Below are 21,069 nucleotides of genomic sequence, written 5' to 3' on the forward strand. Positions count from 1 at the left end.
ATCACTGAGCCTTGTCTTCCCAATGTGACCAGAAGGCTCTGGGCAATACAGGAAGGACTCTCAGGTAAAGCTTTGGCACAGAAAAAGTGTTCAGTGAATGAAGGGGAAAAGCTATCAGCAGCTACTTTTGACTTAGTAATTTGAATCTGGCCTTGGAAAACAAGCCAATTTGCTTTCAGGACTGAGACAGTATAATGTTCCACAGGGATGAGGGTGGGGATACATGAATCTGGGTTCTATTTCTGCCTCTGGTCAGCTGTGGAGGTGGCGAGTTTGACAGTTTGATGTTCTCTGTTCTCGGCCTCAGTATCACCTACTTCTTTAACAATGGTTTGGCCAGGGCTGTCTGTTCAATGTGAATGCAAAAATTTCACTGGAGACTTATTTGTGGGGGTGGGGAGGGGTGGGGGTTGAGTGACTCAACCAACTCAAAGCTTCTATCTGGAGGCTGAGGCAGAAGGATCACAAGTTCAAAACAAGCCTCATAACTTTAAAATTTATTTAAAAATAGAGCTGGAGATTTGGCTCTGTGGTGAAGTGCTCTTGGAATCAATACCTTGTATCAAAAGCAAAAGCAAACAAAAAACAAAACAAGAAAAGTGCTATGGATGTACCTCTGTGGTAGAGGATTTGCCAGGCAAGCAAGAGGCTCTGGGTTCACCCCTCTGACCAAAACAAAGAAATAAATACATAAAAGCAAAAATTACACATGTCCAGGCCTGTACTGGGCAAGCCTGTAATTCCAGTGACTCAGGAGCCTGAGGGGGGGATCAAGGGCAGCCTGGGGACTCCAAGATCTGCCTCAAAAAAAAAAAGGACTGGGTGTATTTCAGTGGTAAAGTGCCCTTGGGTTCAATCCTGAGTGCTGCAAAAAGAAACAAACAAAAACCTATATTGGCCAGTGATGGGTTCTTGTGCCCCAGCTTTTGAGCCCTTGAAGGACCAACAGAACCTACCCAGTGTGTCCTCAGACCTCCAGAGGAAAGGAACCCAGTTTTCTGTGAAGCCACCGCCCAGCACTGCAGCAGGGGGTGTCCTACCCATCGTGCTAACCTTTGTCCTCCGGGCCCTCAGAGGAGCCTCCTGGGAGAGTCTCTCTGCTCCTCTCTATGGGAAACCCCCTGGGCTGCAGTTCCTACCTCCTGCCTGCCAGGTTGAATCCTGATGTCTCCCCGCAACCTCCCAGTCCCTTCCCTGTCCCCTACTACAGGGTGCCCCAGTCCCAGGTGGTCCCCCTTGGCTCCCAGGGTCCAGGAAAATCCTCCCCCACTCTGACCCCCCTCCGTGGCTCCTCAGTGGGGGGCCAGGAACTCCCTGCCCCGCCCCCACACCCCCAGCTCTGGGGCTCCCTGCCCTGCCTCCCCACCCCGCAGAGCGGCTTCCTGCCCCTCTGCCAGCCTCCTCTGGAATTCCTGCTGGAACCTACATTGTCCTACGATGGGTGTGCAAGCGAGTGTGCACTCCAGTGAACACTGGCTGTGCTGGGTCCCTCTCAGCAGTGCGTGAAGGTGCACACGTGCATATTTCTGCATCCCACTTTGTGCCTACACCAGTGTGTAATTGTTTGTGCACACACACTCAATGATGCTTGGGGAAACTTTTCTGGAAATACTGGGCTAGCAGTTTAAATATAAAAAGGCTTTGTTTAATGCCAGAAGCATTTCCCCCAAGTTCCCAGAGTGGGAACCTTCACCTGTTTGCCCCTCCCTTAGAGACCAGGAGGTCAAGGCTTGCTGGGGGTGTGGGTCAGAGTAGGTGACAGATGCCTGGTTAAGAGATTTTATTTTCCAAGGTTCGTCCCCATCGCCCCCAGACTTCAAACCTCCCCCGGGTCTCTGTCCCTCCAGGCGCTGTTTAACTTTGAATCTTTCCTCTTTAAATATCTGGGAGTGTTAAAAAGATGCCAACATCATTCTGCCGGTGGAATTAAAGTTGAAAAGCTGCCAGAATGTGGAATGCTGAGGAGCTAGGGTATGCAGTAGAGGAGGGTGATTGGGGCAAAACAAGGAAATCGAGAGCAAGGGGAGTAGGGTGACCCTCAAAACAACCTTATCAGACAGGTGTCTTTGCCCTCAGTGAAAAGAAGTTAACGGTTAGGACACCATTACTGCTTTTCACTGAGGGCAAGGACACCTGTCTGATAAGGTTGTTTGGAGTTTCTTTCCTGTACTATAGACCTGATGCCTAGGACTGTCTGCTCAACAAAGGTGCTAACAAATTGATCACTTCATTGTGTTTTTATGAGCAGGATAGGAATAAGGTATAAAAGCATGCACATTGGGGTTAGGGTTCGGCATCCTGGCCACACAGTTTTAGTATCACTCCATGTAAATTTCTGCATTCCCTCTTTCCTTCTCAGTAAAGTGGAGCCAATAACGGTTATATCTCTCCCAGCGTTATTCTAAGGATTAAATGAGTTAATTTACATAAGCACTAGAACAATACCTGGCACATCTATGTGTTGTGTATGTTTCCCTTTTTTATTTTTGGCATCACCTGTATTTATTTCGCCCTCCCTCAAGCTAAGAATGTTGTATACATCTGCACATTTCTAAATGTTTGGGCAGAGGGAGAACTCTTTTATTTTAGGATGCATGGAATGGAATTCAAAGGTGCTAGGAGCCACAGCAAAAATATTGATACAGGCACCTTTGGGTTTAGTGACTGACAGCCAGCCATTGAGATTATGATTATGTTAAGTTACATTCATATGGTAATTGGACTCCTGCTGTTTACCTGGGCCCGTTACGGGACTCAGGTTACTCATGTCACTCTTGTATTGGGAGAGTTCCCATTGGTTGGGAAAGGATGGTAGGAGGGTGTCCCGGGGGAAATGGAACCCCCCCCCCCCCCGCGCCGGTAGAGACACACGTGGGTGGACCCACTTTTTAGGGGACGCACACGGCCTCTCACAAAATAAAACTTTGTTTCAGTTTGACTGGCTTGTGTTTTTGTGCCCAACCGGGTTGCAAGATTGCAAGCCGGCGTGCACTGACAGCCCAGCAGGGAAGCGCCCAGCAGGAGTGCAGCAGGCCGTGCTCGGCGACAGCAGCCAGCAGGAGCCCGCGCGGCCCGGGCCGGGCCGAGCAGCCTGCAGCACAAAGGTTCGTGTCTGTAAATAAAATTTTATTGGCACACAGCCACACCAGCTTGTGGATGCTTTCCTACTGGGAAGGGAGTTAAATCCTTTCAATGGAGACCTTATGGCCCCCAAAGCCAAACATATTTACTATCTGGTTGTTAGAGGAAAAGTTTGCTGAGCCCTGCTGGACAATTCACCTCTATGAGTGCAGGGAGCTTTGCCTGTGTGATCATTAGTATATCCCCCTGCACCTGGAACAGCGTCTGGAACATACTGCATACCCAGTAAGTGTTTGTTGCATGAATGAGTTTGGCCCTAGGCAGTGGTGGAGCTGTGGCTCTCACATGGCTGAGCTTGGCATGGGAGTCCATAGTGATTCCAGCAGGTGCTCCTTTGGAGATCCAGAAGAGGGAATCTGTCTCCTACCCCTACCTTTTCAGGGGTGACCAAGGAATCAGACAGCTTCAGGTAAGCAGCAGATGCTCACTTTAGCCTTGCTTTAGGTTAGGCACTTACCTGGCTCAGGTAGGTGCCTTTCAATAAGCCCAACTGCATAAGCAGATTCTAAAGGAGAGTCAGCTGGTCACCAGCAGTAGGTGTGTGTTCTCATGCCTTCCCTTCCACTGTGGCAGTCTGGGAGCAGGAAAGAGTTGGGAAATGACTTCCCTGACCTTACTAGGTGGGACACTCTCTGAAGAGGAGTTTTGTGGGATAGCCCTTCCTTTCCTGGAGCCCAAGGATCCCTGAGACCATTAGCCATGATGAGATTCCTCTGGACCCTGTCAAGAGTCTTTACAAGGATCCTAGTGAAAGGTTCTTGTGAACATGGCTAGGGGAACAACAGTTACTCCACACGTGAGAACAAGCTGGTGTGCACATCAGTGGTAGAGTGACCCTGAATTTGATCCCCAGTATTGCAAAAGAAAAAAAACAAACCCTCTCCTCAAACCCCAAATAAACATGAGATAAAGCAGACAATGCAGGCAATGCCTGGCATTTAGGAAGTGGCAGGTGCCCCATGTTGGCTGGCCCACTCATGCTGGTCACTGGTCAATATAGAGGTTTGGGGAAGAAGGTATCTCTTTCTCACTGACATTGAGACTGCCAGGTCAACCAGACCTGCTGGCAGCCATACTGTCATTGTGTGAACTCAGAATGAAGTCACCATTAGGGAGTGAGGCGTGGAAGCCGTGTGATAGAGAGACAGCTTGTGGCCCTCGTCATATTACTTGACTACCTGAATCCTCCAGAGTCTGAACATGAAACTACAATTCTTTCTGTTGAAGCCAGATTTTGAAAAATCACTTACAATAGAAAAATTCCGATTTGTGGTCACTGTCATCCCTATTACAGTTCATTATTTCTCCCAAGGCTCCCAAGCCCAGGAGAAATAATGAACTGATCAAGGTGGGCTTTCTACTGGGGCAGAAGGCCATTCAGAATGTTCAGGGATGAAAATCTGGGCTGGGGTGCAGCTCAGCGATAGAGCCCTTGCTTAGCAAGGGATAGAGGTGGGAGAGTGAGCCACAAACCTGCCTGAAATGTCTAGTGTCTGGTGTTCTTGATGACACCTCTGAGCATCCCATTCTCAACTCTCAGATGTCCTGAAGGGGGCCAACAGAACCCCAGCATCCTTGAGGATCAGACGGAGCCACAGATCAGCAGGGCCTGCAGCCTTCTATCCTGGAGGCTCAGCATAGCCTCCTGGCCCCTTCACTCTTGCAAGTAGCTTTGACCTCCTTCCTACTAAGGTGCCCCTTCCTTCTGGCAACAACTATTCCAAGGAAAGCAGTGCATAAAAGGAAGGAAGAGCCAGACGCAGATCTGTATTCTCAGAGGCTGAGGATGGAGGAATGCAAGTTCGAGGCCAGGCTTAGAAATTTAGTGAGGCCCTAGGTAACTTAGTGAGAAATTGTCTTAAAATAAAAAATAAATAAATAAATAAAAAGGGCTGGGGACTTAGCTCAGTGGTTAAGTACTCCTGGGTTTAATCCACAGTATTAAAAAACAAAACCCCAAACAACACCCCCCCAAGACAAAAAACCAAACAAACAAAAACAGGGAGACAGGATTAGGTAAGATAAACAATGAACCAAGTCTCTATCCTAGGGCAAGTGACTTCTTGAGCCTCAGCTTCACTCCTGTAAAATGGGACCCTCTTCGCCTCTCTGCCTGTTCAACATATGACATTTCTTTTGAGGATCCAGAACTTCTCTCCTGAGGTGTAAATACCTAAATACTGGGGGCTTTTCCAGCCCTGCAGGATACCAGGTCAGGCCTGTAACCCTATAGAAACTTTCTTAATTAGGAGGGGCTTAGGTCTAGATGGAGGGGGTAGAAGGTACCTAGGACATTTGACTTGAAGCTCTGTCTCTGCAAGATTGAGACAACATAGGTTCCACAACAAAGAAAGTCCCCCAAACAATTGTAAATTTTTTTCTTCTATTGGGAGCATATGAAAATCTGTGTATTATTTTCTGCAGGTTAAAAATCTCTCAACTAGCTGGACACATGGTGCATACCTGTAATCCCAGCAGCTCCAGAGTTTGGGGCAGGAGGATCACAAGTTCAAATCCAGCCTCAGCAATGGTGAGGCACTAAGCAATTCAGTGAAATCCGGTCTCTAAATGAAATGAAAAATAGGGCTGGGGATGTGGCTCAGTGGTCGAGTGCCCCTAAGTTCAATGCTTGGTACACCCTCTCAAAATCTTTCCACTAGGGGAAGTTGGTGTAGCTCAGTGGAAAAGCGCTTGCCTAGTACATGTGAAGCAATGGATTTCAATCCTCAGCACTACATGAAATTAAATAAATTAAATAAAGGTATTGTGTCTACCTACAACTATTTTTTTTTAATTTTTTAACTTAAACAAAAGGTTTTGGGGATTGATAGAGATTTGGAAAAATGGTATCTGCCCCCATCCCATTGACACCTGATAAAATTGTCTGTGTTTCTAAGATACCATCTTTATCTCCATCTCTAGCTTAACCTCCACATCTATCTAATGGATTATATATCGGTCCATCTAAATGGATACATCAATGCTATGCTTCAGGCAAAGTGTAGAAGCTGGAATTAACTAGCTGGAGAGTGGAAATTTTCCACCGTTGGAGGGAGATTCACCTGGATTTCAATCCTGGCTTTATCCCTTAAGGGCTGTGTGACTTTAGATTAGGGACATATTCAGCCTTGCTGAGCCTCAGTTTTATTACATGTAAAATGGAATTTACAACAGCACAGTGGGCATCAGCTTAGTTGTGTAGGGAGAGCTCTCTGTAGGGCATCAGGAGGGGCACTGGGAGAAAAGTATGAGGAGGAGGAGGTTGTCCTTCCCCTACCCCAGGGGATGCTGCCTATCAATTTGCCCAATTCAGACCCAGGCGAGGTTTCTGTGAAACACGGGGTGGGGGAGTTCTGTTGGCTTTTTGAGAAAGGCTTGGCATCTCACGAGTAGTCAGTGTCTTCTCAGGCCGCTGTGAGAAGCCTGAGCCTGGAAGCGCACAGGGCATGGCTAGTGCATCTGGCTTGTCCTTGGAGTACAGGGTGGGGCTGTGGCTCTGGCCCCGCCCCATGCTCACAGGCCACGCCCCGCCCCCGCCCCTCTGTTCAGGCCTGGCTGGGCTCAGGCTCGCAGTTCTGGGAGGTCGCTGGTGCGCCTTGGGCAGTAGGGAACCCTGTGAGCAGAAAGATGGGGGCCATGGAACGCCTCGATGGACGCGATGGATAAAGGCTCCCACTTCCTCACAATCACCCCTGCATCTCAGGCACAGCAAGGAGGACCCAAGCGCTGAGCACTCTGAGGCTCAACCAGATGAACAAGCCCACCAGGATGGGGAGGGGGAGAGCTGTCTGCCTGGGGCCCTCTTTCACTTAAAAACATTTAAACTGCAAAAACTGGTTTTTGGCATTTTCCTGTCTCCTTTTGCAAGAGAAGGAGTGCCCTTGCCTTCTCCCATCTGATCAGTTTGGCTCCTGAGTCTAGAAAGTTTCTGACCGCCCATCCCCACCTTACTCCTTCCAGGAGAAGAGAGATCTAGAATGTGCCCTGAAGCAGTGTATCTAGTGAATCCACTGTGTCCCTTGGCTTGCCCGCTCCCGCACTGGAAGTTCCACCAGGCAGGAGACCTTTTTGCTTTGCCCAAATGCATCCCCCAGCACCTGGCCCAGGGCCTGTCCTAGGAGAGGTCAGTAAACATTCCTTAGGTGGAGAACACAAACTTTACATTTACAGAGAGTAAGAGGTGATTTTTTAAAACTCATTGTTCTATGTCCTTTACCTATTGGCTCCTATGCTCCACACAGGTGCCCTACGAGGTGGGTACAAGCATGTCCTCATTTTCAAAGATAAGGAAACTGAGTCACAGAAAAATGAACTTAACTTACTGGAAGGCAGAGAAGCTGAGAAAGGAATGACATCCACTCTCATTCAGCAAACTCAGGATGCCAGGGATCCTCCTTGGACCCCTCTTCGGACATTTCCTTGGTATACCTGATGTTGGACTTGAGAATGTTGGCTTCAAAGATCAGCTCTGCCATTTTTTGATACTGTGACCTTCTGCAACTCTTCCCCAGATATAAGTTTCCCCATGGGCCCTGGTGAGGGGGTGCCTGATCTTTCCTTCTCTGCCCACAAGCCCTTTAGGAATCCTTTCCTTGGCTGAATGGCAGCTCTGCTCCCAGGGGCAGGAGAAGGTTTGGGGTGCAAACAGAGACTTCCTGAATCCTCCCCTCACTCCTGCTATGGCTTTGGCTCTGGGCAGGGGCTCCAGGGCCTCTCCCAGTGGGTGCCAGAGGCCAGAGCTGCCATTGTCTGCCCCAGGAGGACAGCCATCCCCTACACAGGCCTGGGAGATGTTTTTTTTTTTTTTTTCCCTGTATGTTGTAGCTGGGACCATTTATAATAGGAAAATAAGAGAATGACCAGGCCAGCTGGCTGGAAGTAAAGCGAGTTAAAAAGAAAAGGGCTAGGCCTATTATTCTTCTGTGGAGGCTTTGGTTAAGCAGAAAGTTTTAGTTCCTTTCTGAAAGGCATTTGGGTTTTTGAAATACCCTTCTGAGCTCCCTCTAGCCCCTGGGAAGCCAGGCCCTGGCATGTCCCAATGTGCAGGACCAGGATGGGGCCAGGCCACTCAGAGAAGGCAGCAGCAAGCCCTGGGAAATGTAGCACCAGGCTGGGTCCATTGGGGCCTTGGGCCCCACCCACTCTGCTCTTCTCCCAGTGGGGCCCAAGCCCCATAACCTCCTTTAGTGGCCTCTTGCCTGAATTTCCTCTGCTCCCTCTGGCTTTAAATGCTGGCTGGGTGCCATTTGGGCCAGAGGGTGGGAATGAACTGCTTCTTCATTCAGAGTACCAGAGAGATTTTGCAAACAGGGAGACTGAGGCAGAGAGGGCTTACCCCAGGCCATTCAGGAAACCTAAACATACTGAGTTGTCATTGTCCTGTAAATGTGAACAACAGCTACCATTTCTTAAGCACATATAATATGGAAGGATGCAGTTGATGAATCAAGGAATTCACCTGGCAGAGGAAACCCAGCGATCTATCTCTCAAGGATACTGCCTGGATAGCTCTCTTCTAGTCTTATTTATTTCCAGTCCTTGCAAATGAGCCTCTTCTTTGTGTGGCCACCCCTTGCTAGAGTCTCAGCTACATCTATTACTGATGAAGGAGCACTATCAAAATATATCTGAAAGGGGCTGGGGATGTGGCTCAAGCGGTAGCGCGCTCGTCTGGAGTGTGTGCGGCCTGGGTTCGATCCTCAGCACCACATACAAACAACGATGTTGTGTTCGCCAATAACTAAAAAATAAATATTAAAAAAAAAATATATATATATATATCTGAAAGCTGGGCATTATGGCGCACACCTGCCCAACTACTCAGGATGCTGAGGCTGGAGGATTGCAAGTTCAAGCCCAGTTTCAGCAACTTAGTTGAGAACCTATTTCAAAAAAAAAAAAAAGGCTGAAGATGTGGCTCAGTGATAGAGTGCCTCTTGGTGCCACAAAATTAAAAGAGCTGGGTATGTAGCTCACTGGAAAAGCACTATGATTACCTGTACTGCAAAAAAGAAATGAAAAAAATTAGCAGCAACACCTACTAGGTGCAAAGTGTTGTGTGCTAGACTAGACATGTTCCAGCTTTAGCCCCTTCTCTACTCTCCACACAGCAATGAGCCCCATCACTGTGGTGCTACCCTTCCAGGGCAACCCCCCCATGACCTACTTCCTCTAATGAGGCAACTAGGCCCTACCTCCCATAGTGTCCACTACCTCCTGATGGTTTGTTCAAATATGTAGATTGATTCACTGATAAAGACAGAGCCCTCATAATCCAATCACTCCCCAAGCCCTGCCTCTGAACACTGCTGCTCTGGGGACCAAGCCTTCAAGATAGGAGCCTCTGGGAAAGGTTTCAGGTACAAAGCGCAAAAGCTGGAAAACAGCACGGCTGGGATTTGAATTCAGCCCTCCCTGGTTCTTTAGGTGATATAAGCCTGGCGACGCTCTCTGTCCAGTGCCCAACTCTGACCTCTGGGCATTGCCTTGACAGTGAAAGACCTAAGCAATTTCATTCTGCTTGGGATTTTATTTTGCTCTGAAACTTAACCTCTGACTTATTGTAATCCTAAAGTCATGAAAAAATGTATAGAAAAGCTCTGTGGAAACAGTTCAGTTCTCGGAAAAGCCGGAAAAGCCGCAGATAGGCCACGATAACCACATATCTGAAATTTCAGATGGCTTACACCTAGGTGTGGTGACCAGTATCTAAACTAGAAGCCCTGCAGTTTGGGATGTACTCCCCTTGTGACATCCTCACGGTTTAAACCAATCAGTTTAAATGAACCCCCCTCTTGTAGTGACCAATCCCTCCTACCCAACTTGTTTCCACCAGTGAATGTGCTAATCATGTTTTAGAATTGTTATTTGATTTTCCCGCGGTGTGTCATGATTTGCTAGGAGATACTATGATTTATGTGGAGGTCCCTGCCTTCTCCAAAGAATGTATAAAACTGCTGCAAAACCTGGGCTCGGGGCCTCTTAGTGTCACCTGTTGCTGTGTGTGTGTGTGTAGGACTGAGCTAGCTCGCAATAATCACCTCTTTGCTGCTTACATCGATCTTGGGTCTCTGGTGGTCTTTTGGGGGTCCCGAATTCGAGCATAACAACAGCTACTCCAGTCACCCCTCATTCACTGGGCAGGGAGTAGGCACCATGATGAGATCAGGGTATATATCAAAATCTAGACCTGTGTCCTGAAAGAGCTTTTGTTTTACTTGGGTGGGCCAACCTTTCTACCCCTGGTCCTCTTGTCCACTAGAGAGCCTTTATGCTACAGTGGTTGAGTGCACTGTATATGGACCCCTCCTCTGTATGCCAGCCAGGATGCTGGTCTTTCTCTTGATGACATCACTGCATTCCAAGCATCCATAGGGCACAGGGGATGTAAAGGGAGCAGTAGACCCAGAGTGGATGACAGAATTTCCCTCATTTCTGCCCGTGGGTATTGGTGTTACTGCTGTTGGCCAGTCCTTACTTCCCCAATGTTGAAGAATAACACCAGAGAAACATGCCGAGGCAAGGGCAGAGTAGAAATTAGAAGTTTATTAAAGGACATCAGAAAAGACTTCTCCCAGAGGAAGAAGGGGACCCAAGAGGTGGAAGTGTGGTTGTCTCTCCATTGTATAGTTCTTTCAGTGATGGAATGTAGGTTGGAAGGCCTGAGGGGTGGGACACAGATGGGCCAAAGAAGTAACCTGGGCAGGAAGGACTTCATTAACACTTCTTTGGGTTGGGCTATCTTCAAATCTGCTGTGGCTGTTCATTAACATTCCTTTGGGATAGATTTTGGGCCTAGGGCTTTTCCCGGACTTCATTAACATTCCATGAGTTGTCCTGTGTTTCCCGGAATCATTCTCAGCATGGCTTCCATTTTAGATTTCACTCAATATTTGACCCAATTTACCTAACTACACTGACTACCTAATTTTAAATCTGGCTTCATTGGGTCCGCAAAAGCATTCCATTTGTTCAGCTTAGGCAGGGACTACACATGCTGACACCTCCCTAATATTTCTTCTGGGCCTGTCAACCTAGGAGATTCTTTCTATGACAGTAGGAGTGGAGGTGCAGAAAAGAGTTTTGTACAAAGGATAAAACAAAGTACCCATGCTGGGTGTAGGAGTACACACCAGTAATCCCAGCTACATGGGATGCTGAGGCAGGAGGACTGAAAGTTTGAGGCCAGTCTGGGCAATTTAGGGAGATGCTACTTAAGAATAAAAGGAAACAAATGAATGTTTTATTTTTTCTCAAAATAATCTAAGCCAGTTTGGTGCTTCTTGGTAGATTCAGATAACAGTGTCATAAGAGAGGTTAGAGAAAGGTGTGGTCTCCTGCTGCCCTAAAAACCTCTCTAGAAGGTGATAGTGATGGCAAATGTTAGGCCAAATTTGCTACACAAATTGACAGTTATCACACAAACATTCAGCAGCAATGTGGAGTCTTTTTTTTTTCTTTTTGGGGTGTGTGTGTGTGTGTGGGTGTGTGTGTGTGTGTGTGTTGGGAATTGAACTCAGGGGCTCTCAACCACTGAGCCACATCCCCAGCCCTATTCTGTATTTTATTTACAGACAGGGTTTCACTGAGTTGCTTAGTGCCTCGCTATTGCTGAGGCTGGCTTTTTGAACTCACAATCCTCCTGCCTCAGCCTCCTGAGATGCTGGGATTACAGGCATGTGCCTCTGTGCCTGGCAAAAGTGGCATCATTTTAAAGATAAAACAGACCCTATAAAGTAATTTCAATGGCACAATGAAGTCCCAGCTCCATGTTTCAGGCTATCTGCCCACTCCCCAGGGTGAGGATCCCATCACATTCCTAGGCAGGCTTTGGTGTCCTCAGAATTTCTACTCATGGCTGGACACAGGATGGCCTGGGGGTGGAGCTGTGTGTGCAGGGGGTGTGCAGTTACCCCAGCCTCACCTGCATGCAAGGTAGAGTGCATTCTAGACTCTGTTTGTTAAACCACACCTCAAAGGCCTTGGGCATCACCAATGAGAGTCCATTTTTATATCTACCATATTTTTGTTTGTTTTCTAATGTGATAATTAAATTTATTGGTGGCTGAATGATCTATTCAAGACCAAAGGATGTGTGACTAGTCCTGGAATGTGCCCACTTCCTGCTGGGGCTGTCTACCAGTGCACTCTGAGTCAAAGCTTATAAAACTAGGCCTCATACCACATTTATTACAGTGAATTTTTAAAAAATTTGTTTTAAAATTAAAGAAAACACTGCCGGGTGCAGGGGTACATGCTGGTAATCCCAGCTACAAGGGAGGCTGAGGCAGGAGGATTGCAAGTTTGAGACCAGTCAGGGCAATTAGGGAGATGCTGTTTCAGAATAAAAGATAAAAAGGATGGGGAAAGGTAGCTGAGTGTAGTGTACCCCGGGTCTGATCCCTAGTATTGGGGGGCAAAAATGAAAGCCTGTCACCAACCTTGTAACAGAGAACAAAGCCAAAAGTGAATCAGAGTTCAACACCCACAGGCTCCAGTGAGCAGCAGCACATCAAGGGTAGCCGGAGGTGGTCTGGGCGGAGGCTCAGGGACCAGGGCCAGGAGTTTAAAGTTTTATGAGGGTGTGAATCCACCAGGGACCCTCCCAAAGAGTTGGTTTCCTTGCTGCCTTGTTGGTGTTCCCTGCAAAGACTGCTGATTATTGAAGAACTAAATAATTATAATAATGATGATAAAATAGAGATGGCTTTCCCAGCTGAACAGAAACTGGAGAAGACAAGGAGGTTCCCACACCTGACTTATGGTTTTTGGCACCAGGCTCCTGCAGCCCCACGGAGGCAGATGTCTGGGTCTGCTGCTGGCCTCTTTGAGTTGTGGTCATGAGGGGGAGACAAGGGGGAACCTCTGGGGAATTTCAGAAGCATCTGAAGGGATTTTCTTCCCCCCAAAATGGCAGGCTGATAACTAGAAGCAAAGAAGGGGTTACATTCTTCTCTCTTGCCTTACCCTCTTGTGAATGCCTAGAAACTTCAAGACTAACTGGGTGTTGTGGCACATACCTATAATCACAGTGACTGTGGAGGCAGAGGCAGGAGGATTGCATGTTTGTGGCCAGCCCAGGCAATTTGGGGTGATCCTGTCTTAAAAGAAAAGGTGCTGGGAATGCAGCTCAGTGGCAAAGTGCTTACATGATGTAGGGAGAGGTCCCAGGTTCAATCCCGATTACCACAAAAAATGAAAATAAGGTGATGACAAAACCTCAAGATGAGGAGGCTGAGGCAGGTGGATTGCAACTTTGAAGCCAGCCTCAGGAACATAGGGAGGCCCTGTTTCAAAATTAAAAACAAAAAGGACTTGGAAGGTAGCTCAGTGGTAAAATGCCACTTGTTTCAAACCCCAGTACCAGAAGAAAAACCCCCATCAACAACAACAATACAACCTCAAGACCAGGCTCCTGGGGAAGAAAACCTCAATCTGCCCAGACACTGGCACACTGGGAAAGCAGCAGCCAGACCTCTCTGGTGGGTGGCTACATGTGTTGCACCTGGCTACCTGACAGATTCAAGGAGAGTACATGGCCATTGCTTCCTTACTGTCCCCTTGACAGGATGCCCAGGGAAACATGGATTCCACAGATAGATGTATCATTAAATGCAACAAAAATGCACAATGCTGAGGCTCTGGGTTCAATCTGAAGCACTGAAAGGGTAAAGTTTCTAAGCTGGAAAGCTTGAATGTAAAAGATTAGGTATTATTAAATTCCCCTGTTACACCCAGATTCCTGAGATAGTTAAAACAACGTCCTACTGGCCATTTAGCCTAGGGCCCTGTGCAGTTAGTCACAGGGCCCGAACCAATCATTTTGAATGTGTAACCCGCTTACGAATGACCAATCACGCCCGCCCGACCTGTTCCCACCAATCACGTCTCAGAGTTGTTGTTCAATTTCCCCGCGCCTCATGATGATTTGTTCTGATGTATGCAAAGCCCACCGCCCTCTCCAAAAAGTGTACTTAAGATCCACCTGACTTCCGTTCTGGGCTCTGGGCTGCTCTCCCTTCTTGAGTGAGCACAGAGTCCCAGCGCGCTGGAATGGATCCCCAATAAATCCCCTTTTGCCAATTGCATGGAGTAAGTCTCTTGTGTGGTCTCTCCCTCCGACGCTCCGCCGGACCCCTCTTACAGCACAAGTGCACAGAAAGCATACTGTCTCCTTGGTAGACCTAAAGCAATAATCTTCTACAAAGCAAACACAAGTCTTTCTCAAGAGAACATGACATGGTGGAGTGTCTGAATGAAAGGAGGGAATTTACAATTATGTTGTTGGCTCTCTCTAAAATGGCGTTTAGCTTGGCGGTGGTGAAGTTGAGAGATGGGAAAGGAAGAGAGGGAAGTAAGGCCTGGTAACAGCTGTCTCGTGGCCTCTTTCTAGGCCAGAGAGGCATTGCTTACTGACATGAAATTCTCAGGACAATCTCATGAGATCTGTGTTATCAATACTCCAATTTTGCAGACGAGAAAGTATAAACACAGACAGCCCTTTTCTTGGGGTTCTCCAGTGAGTCAATGAGGAAGATGGATTGGAAAGGGAATGGGATTGGTTATAGTGCCTTCTTTGGTTCTTTGAGGGAGCTGTGCCAACTTTTCACTGCAACCACCCAGCTTCCTCTCACCTCAGGCCCTTTGCACATACTATACATTCTATCCTTTTCCTTGACTCCTTCCTTCTCTTCCTTCAGCATGTTAGCCAAACCACTTTTGACCCTTATTTTTCTGGCTTCATTTGTGCTATCTTTTTTTCTTCTCAGGATTTGTTAAAAAACTGTTTAAATCATTATTCTCATGATCTTCTATTAAAAGTTAGTCTTAGGGCTAACTTTTAATACTGCTAAGCCACAACCCTCCCCCCTTAGGGGCTGGGGTTGTAGCAATAGAATGCCCAACTAGCATGTGTGAAGCCCTGGGTTTTATCCTCAGAACCACATAAAAATAAATGAATAAAATAAAGGTATTGTATCCAACTACAACTAATATATATATATATATATATTTTAAAGTTAGCCTTAGCTGGGTGCTGTAAGAGTAAAAGAAATTGAAGTTAAAGTGAAGGACCAGGTATTGTTAAATTCCTCTGATACACCCAGAACCTGAAATTCCTGAGGCAGTTAAGACAACGCCCTACTTGCCATTTAGTTGATTAATAGCCTAGGGCCTGAACTAATCAGTTTGAATGTGTACCCCGCTTAGGAGTTACCAATCACCCCCCCCCCAACCTGTTCCCGCCAATGAATGTGCTAATCAGGTTTAGGAATTGTTGTTTGACTTTCCCCGAGGCGTATGATCATTTGTTAAAGGAGACTGTGATGTATGTAAAGTCCCCCCCCCAAGAAGGGTACTTAAGCAGTGCTCAGCCCCAGCTCTGGGCTCTTGGTTGCTCTCCCTTCTTGAGTGGGCCGGGAGCCCCAGCGCATTGGAATGGATCCCCAATAACCCCCCTTCTGCAATTGCATGAGTCAGTCTCTTGGTGGTCTCTTTCTCTGACGTTTCACCGGACCCTTACTGATGCCATGGCACACGCCTGTAATCCCAGCAGCTAGGGAGGCTGAGGCAGGAGGATTGCAAGTTCAAAGCCAGCCTCAGCAAAAGTGAGGCACTAAGTGACTCAGTGGGACCCTGTCTCTAAATGAAATTCAAAACAGGGCTGGGGATGTGGCTCAGTGGTGGAGAGCCCCTGAGTTTAACCCCTGGTATCCGTCCCCCCAACAAAATCCTTTAAAGAAAAGGCTTTTTCATCACCCTAGCAAACAAGCCCCAGCAGGGAAGAGTTGTAATCCTTCTGCATTGTTGTACCCTCAATCTTGGCACACAGTAGGCACACAATCAATAAATAAATGTTGAATAAACAAGTGAACCAAGGATGTTATAAATCTTCCTCCCCAAAATGACTGATTCTCAGGGACTGATGCAAATTCTCCCCACAGAGAGTGAGACTTTCAAGTAATTAACCAGCAAGCAAAAGTTGCAAATTTCAGATTGCATATATCCAAGTGACAGGTATCATTTAATGTAAGTGTGCATGTGTGTGTGTGTGCACATACAAGTAGAAATATGTAGGGGATAACGTGGTCACTGGGTCACTTACTGAAAGCATCTTTTTTTTTTTTTTTTTTAACTGGTATTGGGACTTGAATCCAAAGATGCTCTACCACTGAGCTCCATCCCTAGCCTTTGTGTTTTATTTTGAGACAGTATCTCCCTAAGTTGCCCAGGCTGGTCTTGAATTTATGCCCCTTTTGTCTCAGCTGCCCTGATAACTGGGATTACAGGCATGTGCCACTGTGCCTGGCTTACAAAGCATCTCTTAAAAGACTCTAGGAACTCTTCCGGATCTAATTCAGAGGCCACAAAGGGAACTCTAACATAGGATTTTGTTGGGGGTGGTGGGTGGATACCAGGGATTGAACTCAGGGGCACTCAACCACTGTGTCACATCCCCAGGTTTATTTTGTATTTTATTTAGAGTCAGGGTCTCACTGAGTAGCTTAGCACCTCACTTTTGCTGAGGCTGACTTTGAACTTGCAATCCTCTTGCCTCCGCCTCCTGAGCCACTGGGATTACAGATTTGTGCCCCTGCGCTGGGCTGTACAGTTTTACAGGTTTGTTTTTGTTGCTGACTGGACTCTTGCATACACCAGATCGCTCTGGATGATACACTTGCCTCTCCTTGGAAATTCAGAGCAGCAGCCTCCCTTGCTCCATGTTCAGAGACACATTCTCAAGATGCATCATTTGGGAGAATGGCAGCTCTTTGGCTTCCCCTCCTCCAGCCACATGATGACTGAGGGAAAATGCCTATTTATGTGAGCAAGTCTTCTTTGTTTTCAAAATCATCAACTTGTAATCTTTCTTGCATTTATGATGTTGGTTTCTTACAGTTTACTCTGGGTTTCCCAACCACTTCTCTGAGCAGGGCAGAAGAAGTTGCCTCCTCTAAATCTTGATCCACCTAAAGCAGATGAAATTGAGGTCAGAAAATGCCTTTAAAGTGTTATAATTGCCATGTGTGGTGGCACAGACTTGTAATCCTATCAGACCTGAAATCCTAGCAGCTCAGGAGGCTGAGGCAAGAGGATCACAATTTCAAAGCCAGCCTCAGCAAAAGTGTGGCACTAAGCAACTCAGTGAGACACTGTCTCTAAAGAAAATATAAAATAGGGCTGGAGATTTGGCTCAGTGGTAGAGTGCCCCTGTGTTCAATCTCCAGTACAAAAAAGTTATTGTTTCTATTATTATTATTATTATTATTATTATTATTATTATTATTATTAGCATTGTGGATTTAACCCAGGAGCACTCTACCACCAAGGTACATATATAGTCTTTTACATTTTTGATTTTTGAGATAGGGCCTTGATAGATTTCACAGGCTGGCCTCAAACTTGAGATCTTCTTGCCACAGCCTCCTCAGTTGCTGGAATAATAGGCATGGGCCTTTTTAACAAGGGAGGGGCCCTAAACCCTGGATTCCCTGCTGGAATTAGGCAGATGCTGTAAAATACATCACCTGAAAATGACTTTCTGGTACAGAGTCACCAGATTGGTGAGAGGTAAGGCCCAGGCTTCAACAAATGCCCTTTGAGACCTTTCAGGTATGAATCCGAGCTCAACAGGGCAAGGGTAGTAAGAGGGATAGTACTGTTTTTTTGTAGCTCTGAGATTTTCCTTATAACAACATTTTTCTGGAAGGAATTAAAAATGAAACAAGCTTTAGAGGAAACAGGAGAAATGAGGCAGGAGGAGGTCAAGCTCCCTCAGCACGCTGGTGCACCCTGACTGTAGCTGACAGGGACACAACAGCTAGGTCTGGGGTGGGGGCGGGGTGAGGGCCTCTGCACCCTGACTGTAGCTGACAGAGACACAGCTGCCAGGTCTGGAGTGGGGGCTGGGTGAGGGTCTATTCGAAAACATGCTTCATAGCACTGCACACAACTCATCCAAAAAAAAATTTTGTGTGCTGCTCCAGGACCCTCATCCTTGAGGATTAGTTCCAAAAGGTCTTTGGTCATCCCTGCCACCCCCCCCTCCCAATTTCCCCCGTGCCCTGCCCAGTCCATTCTGTTACCTCCACCTCTGACCTCTGAGCCTTCAGCAGTTCCCTTAGGACAGAGAAAGGGCAGAGGCACTGGCTCCCCTTCCCACCAGATGACCCCCTCCTTTCATCCAGGATATGACCTTCAGTTATATAATTATTAAAAGTACAGAATCATTAATAAAATATGTCACTAATTTACATTTTTCAGATTTTCCCAATATTTACTATTTTTCCCAAGATATGTTATTTTCTTATTAACTAATGCCAAACTACTTAACCAGACTCTAAGTCTCCTAACCAATCATTAACCTAAAGTACACTTGTACTTTATTTTTAATCTAAAATTCCCATCTAAAAAAGTCCCTTTAAATCTTATATTTAAAATATCCTAAAGTTTATGAATCATCCTTAAAACATATCAGAAACCTATACAACTAAAGACTTAAGAATTTCTAAACTTAAGAATCTAAATAAAATAATATTTCTAACATTGTTCTAAAACTGTGTTTTATAAAGCTGTTTTAATTAATTCCTAAATTTATTCTCATAAAACTGGTTGAGCTGCTTTCTCAAAGAGTTTCTTTGTTTCTCAGTCAAGGTACACTAGTTCTCAAAGAGTTTCTTTGTTTCTCAGTCAAGGTGCACTAGTTCTCACGACCTTTCACAGGATGATTGTTGTCCATTAATAGGTTTGTCCACAATGTACTAAGATAGAAGAATAGCCTTCTACCTTGTCCTTGATATGCTGAGGGGTAGTAGAACAGCCTCCAAGGCATGAACTGCCTGTTATGTTCTAGCCATTTAATATTTAATTTGTTTGGCATTTAACATACTCATGCCTCCTGTGAGAAACATAAGCATGAAAATGCAAAGTCCCAATTACATAAAAAAGGGTCTCATGGTTTTGGTTACCCACCAACCAGTGTGGCTTTGCCAGCATTCATCCTCACTGTGACCCTGTCAAGACAGTGGGAGAGCGGCTTTGCCAACACTTTTTCTCACTGTGACCCTGTCAAGACAGTGAGTGGGGGATCGCCTTCACCATCTGGCAAAATGCCAGGTGCCGTTCTGACTTGTTTACAGACCTTAACAAGCTAGGTCTGAGGATAATTCTAGTGGGTAGGGCACAAGAAGCAATGCTAGAGTAGCTAAACTGTTTGTTCCCCCATTCTTTCAATTTTTGCAGTTTGTAATGCTAATGCATCTGGGTGAGCCTGACAGCGTGCATGGGCCTTCTGTTACCTCCTCCGGCCCCCGTGCAGCCAGAGCCCGGGCCCTTCGAGCCAGTGCGGTGCCTGGCCAGAGCAGTGCCTGCCTCCGTGGTCTGGGTTTTGCGGGCAGCTAGAACTGTATTTCTAGCGCTGTTGGCCCTCTCACCATCTGATCCGAGCTGGAGCAGTAGGGGGCGCCCCAAGGGATCAGAGGCTCTCCTACTGGAATCAGCTCCTCACATCCTTCTGCTGGGACCTGGCTACATTTCCAGCCAAGCCTGGCTTTATTATGTGTCTCTGCAGTGCAGCCCCAGCAGCAGGATTGGGAGCAGAAGAGCCAGCGACCACAAAGAATACAGGAGCGCAGGGAGGCTGGCAGGCAGGACTGTCCGGCTGGAGAGCAGAGGAGCTGGGGCGCAGCCGCTGCTGCCGCCACAGCCGCTGCCTGCTCTTCCTCCTCCTCCTCCGCCACGCAGCGGCCACCTCCCCCCTCTCCGAGCCCCTGGCCCACCGAGGCAGCTAGCGGGGCAGCGACTTGGCGCCGCCTGGGGTTCTGCTGCACACTGCCCGCTGAGCACCGCAGCCCAGGGCAGGCAGAGGCGCCCCTGCGCCTGGGCTGAGCGATGCCTGGGGCATGGGTGCGCCTGCCCGCTGCCACCTGAGCGCCCCCACGCGAGACTTCCTCCTCTGGGGGGGGCCTGCGCCAGACTGAGCCAGAGAAGGGGGCTGAGCCAGGGGCCCCAAGCCTGGGCTTCCAGCCACTACAGCCGTTTTGAGCCCTCACCCCCAAGTAGGCTGAGTTGAGGTACCCCCTCTTCATCCATCATAATCTCCAAACATTTTTTGAGCCATTAATATTTATTTATTTTGTGTGTGCGGCAGGGGATATTTGAAGCCTTTTTTTTTTTTCCCCCCACAGGTACTGAGTTCCTGAACTCCCAACTGCCTCCCGGTCTCCTCCCCTCCTGAAACCCTCTGGACTCCAGTTCCATTCCCCCTCCTCAGATGGGTTCATTGTGAGCTCTGCAAAGGGCTGCGTGGCCAGAGGCCTGCAAACTTTGCACAAAAAGGAGGAGAAGAAGGAGGAGGGTGAGGGGGGTGGGGAAGATAGAGGCCAGGGCCTGAGGGGGATAGGGAGGAGAAGGGGGGGGAGGGTTTTTTTTTTTTTTTTTTTTTTTTTTTTTTTTTTTTTTTTTTTTTTTTTTTTTTTTTTTTTTTGCATAACTGGGCTCAGCCACTTGCTGCTGGGACCACCGCTGGGACCCGGAGCCCTAGGCTTCTGCATTGCAACAGGCAGGGCCCCGGCGTGCCCCACCCCCCCACCAGAGGCCTGGGCTGCACCCCTTCCCCCCAGAGAGGCTGCCCCTGACCTGCGGTCCGCAGCCACCAACCCGGCTGCAAAAAAGGTTTCCGAGAGGCAGGCGGAAAAGGGGAAGGAGGGCTACCCAGAGCGGCGAGGGGTGGCTGGGGGCTCCATTCGCGGAGGGCGACGGAGCATCAGAGCTCCAGACAAGTCCAGGCAGAAGCAGGGGAAGCCGCGCTCCGGAAAAGGTGAGTGTGGGAGGCCCGGCGGAGGCGGGAGGGAAGGAGAGAGGGAGGAAGGACTGGCGAGCGGGCAGCTGGGGACCCCCCTGAGTGAGCGGAGAGGAGGAAGAGGAGGGGCA

At 47.7% G+C, this 21,069-nt stretch overlaps 2 protein-coding genes across 2 annotated transcripts in view; one reads left to right on the forward strand and one right to left on the reverse strand.

Moving 5' to 3' along the window:
- LOC144251126 (melanoma inhibitory activity protein 2-like) overlaps window positions 1-6,652 on the reverse strand; it is a 30,931-nt gene extending 24,279 nt beyond the window's left edge. The window contains 1 exon segment of the mRNA XM_077794219.1: window positions 6,446-6,652. Coding sequence (XP_077650345.1) covers window positions 6,446-6,652 — 207 coding nt within the window.
- LOC144250980 (uncharacterized) overlaps window positions 1-21,069 on the forward strand; it is a 491,282-nt gene that overhangs the window by 406,227 nt on the left and 63,986 nt on the right. The gene's annotated exons all lie outside the window — the stretch shown is intronic.

This window comes from Urocitellus parryii, chromosome Y (genome assembly GCF_045843805.1).
Source record: "Urocitellus parryii isolate mUroPar1 chromosome Y, mUroPar1.hap1, whole genome shotgun sequence".
NCBI classification, from domain to species: Eukaryota; Metazoa; Chordata; class Mammalia; order Rodentia; family Sciuridae; genus Urocitellus; species Urocitellus parryii.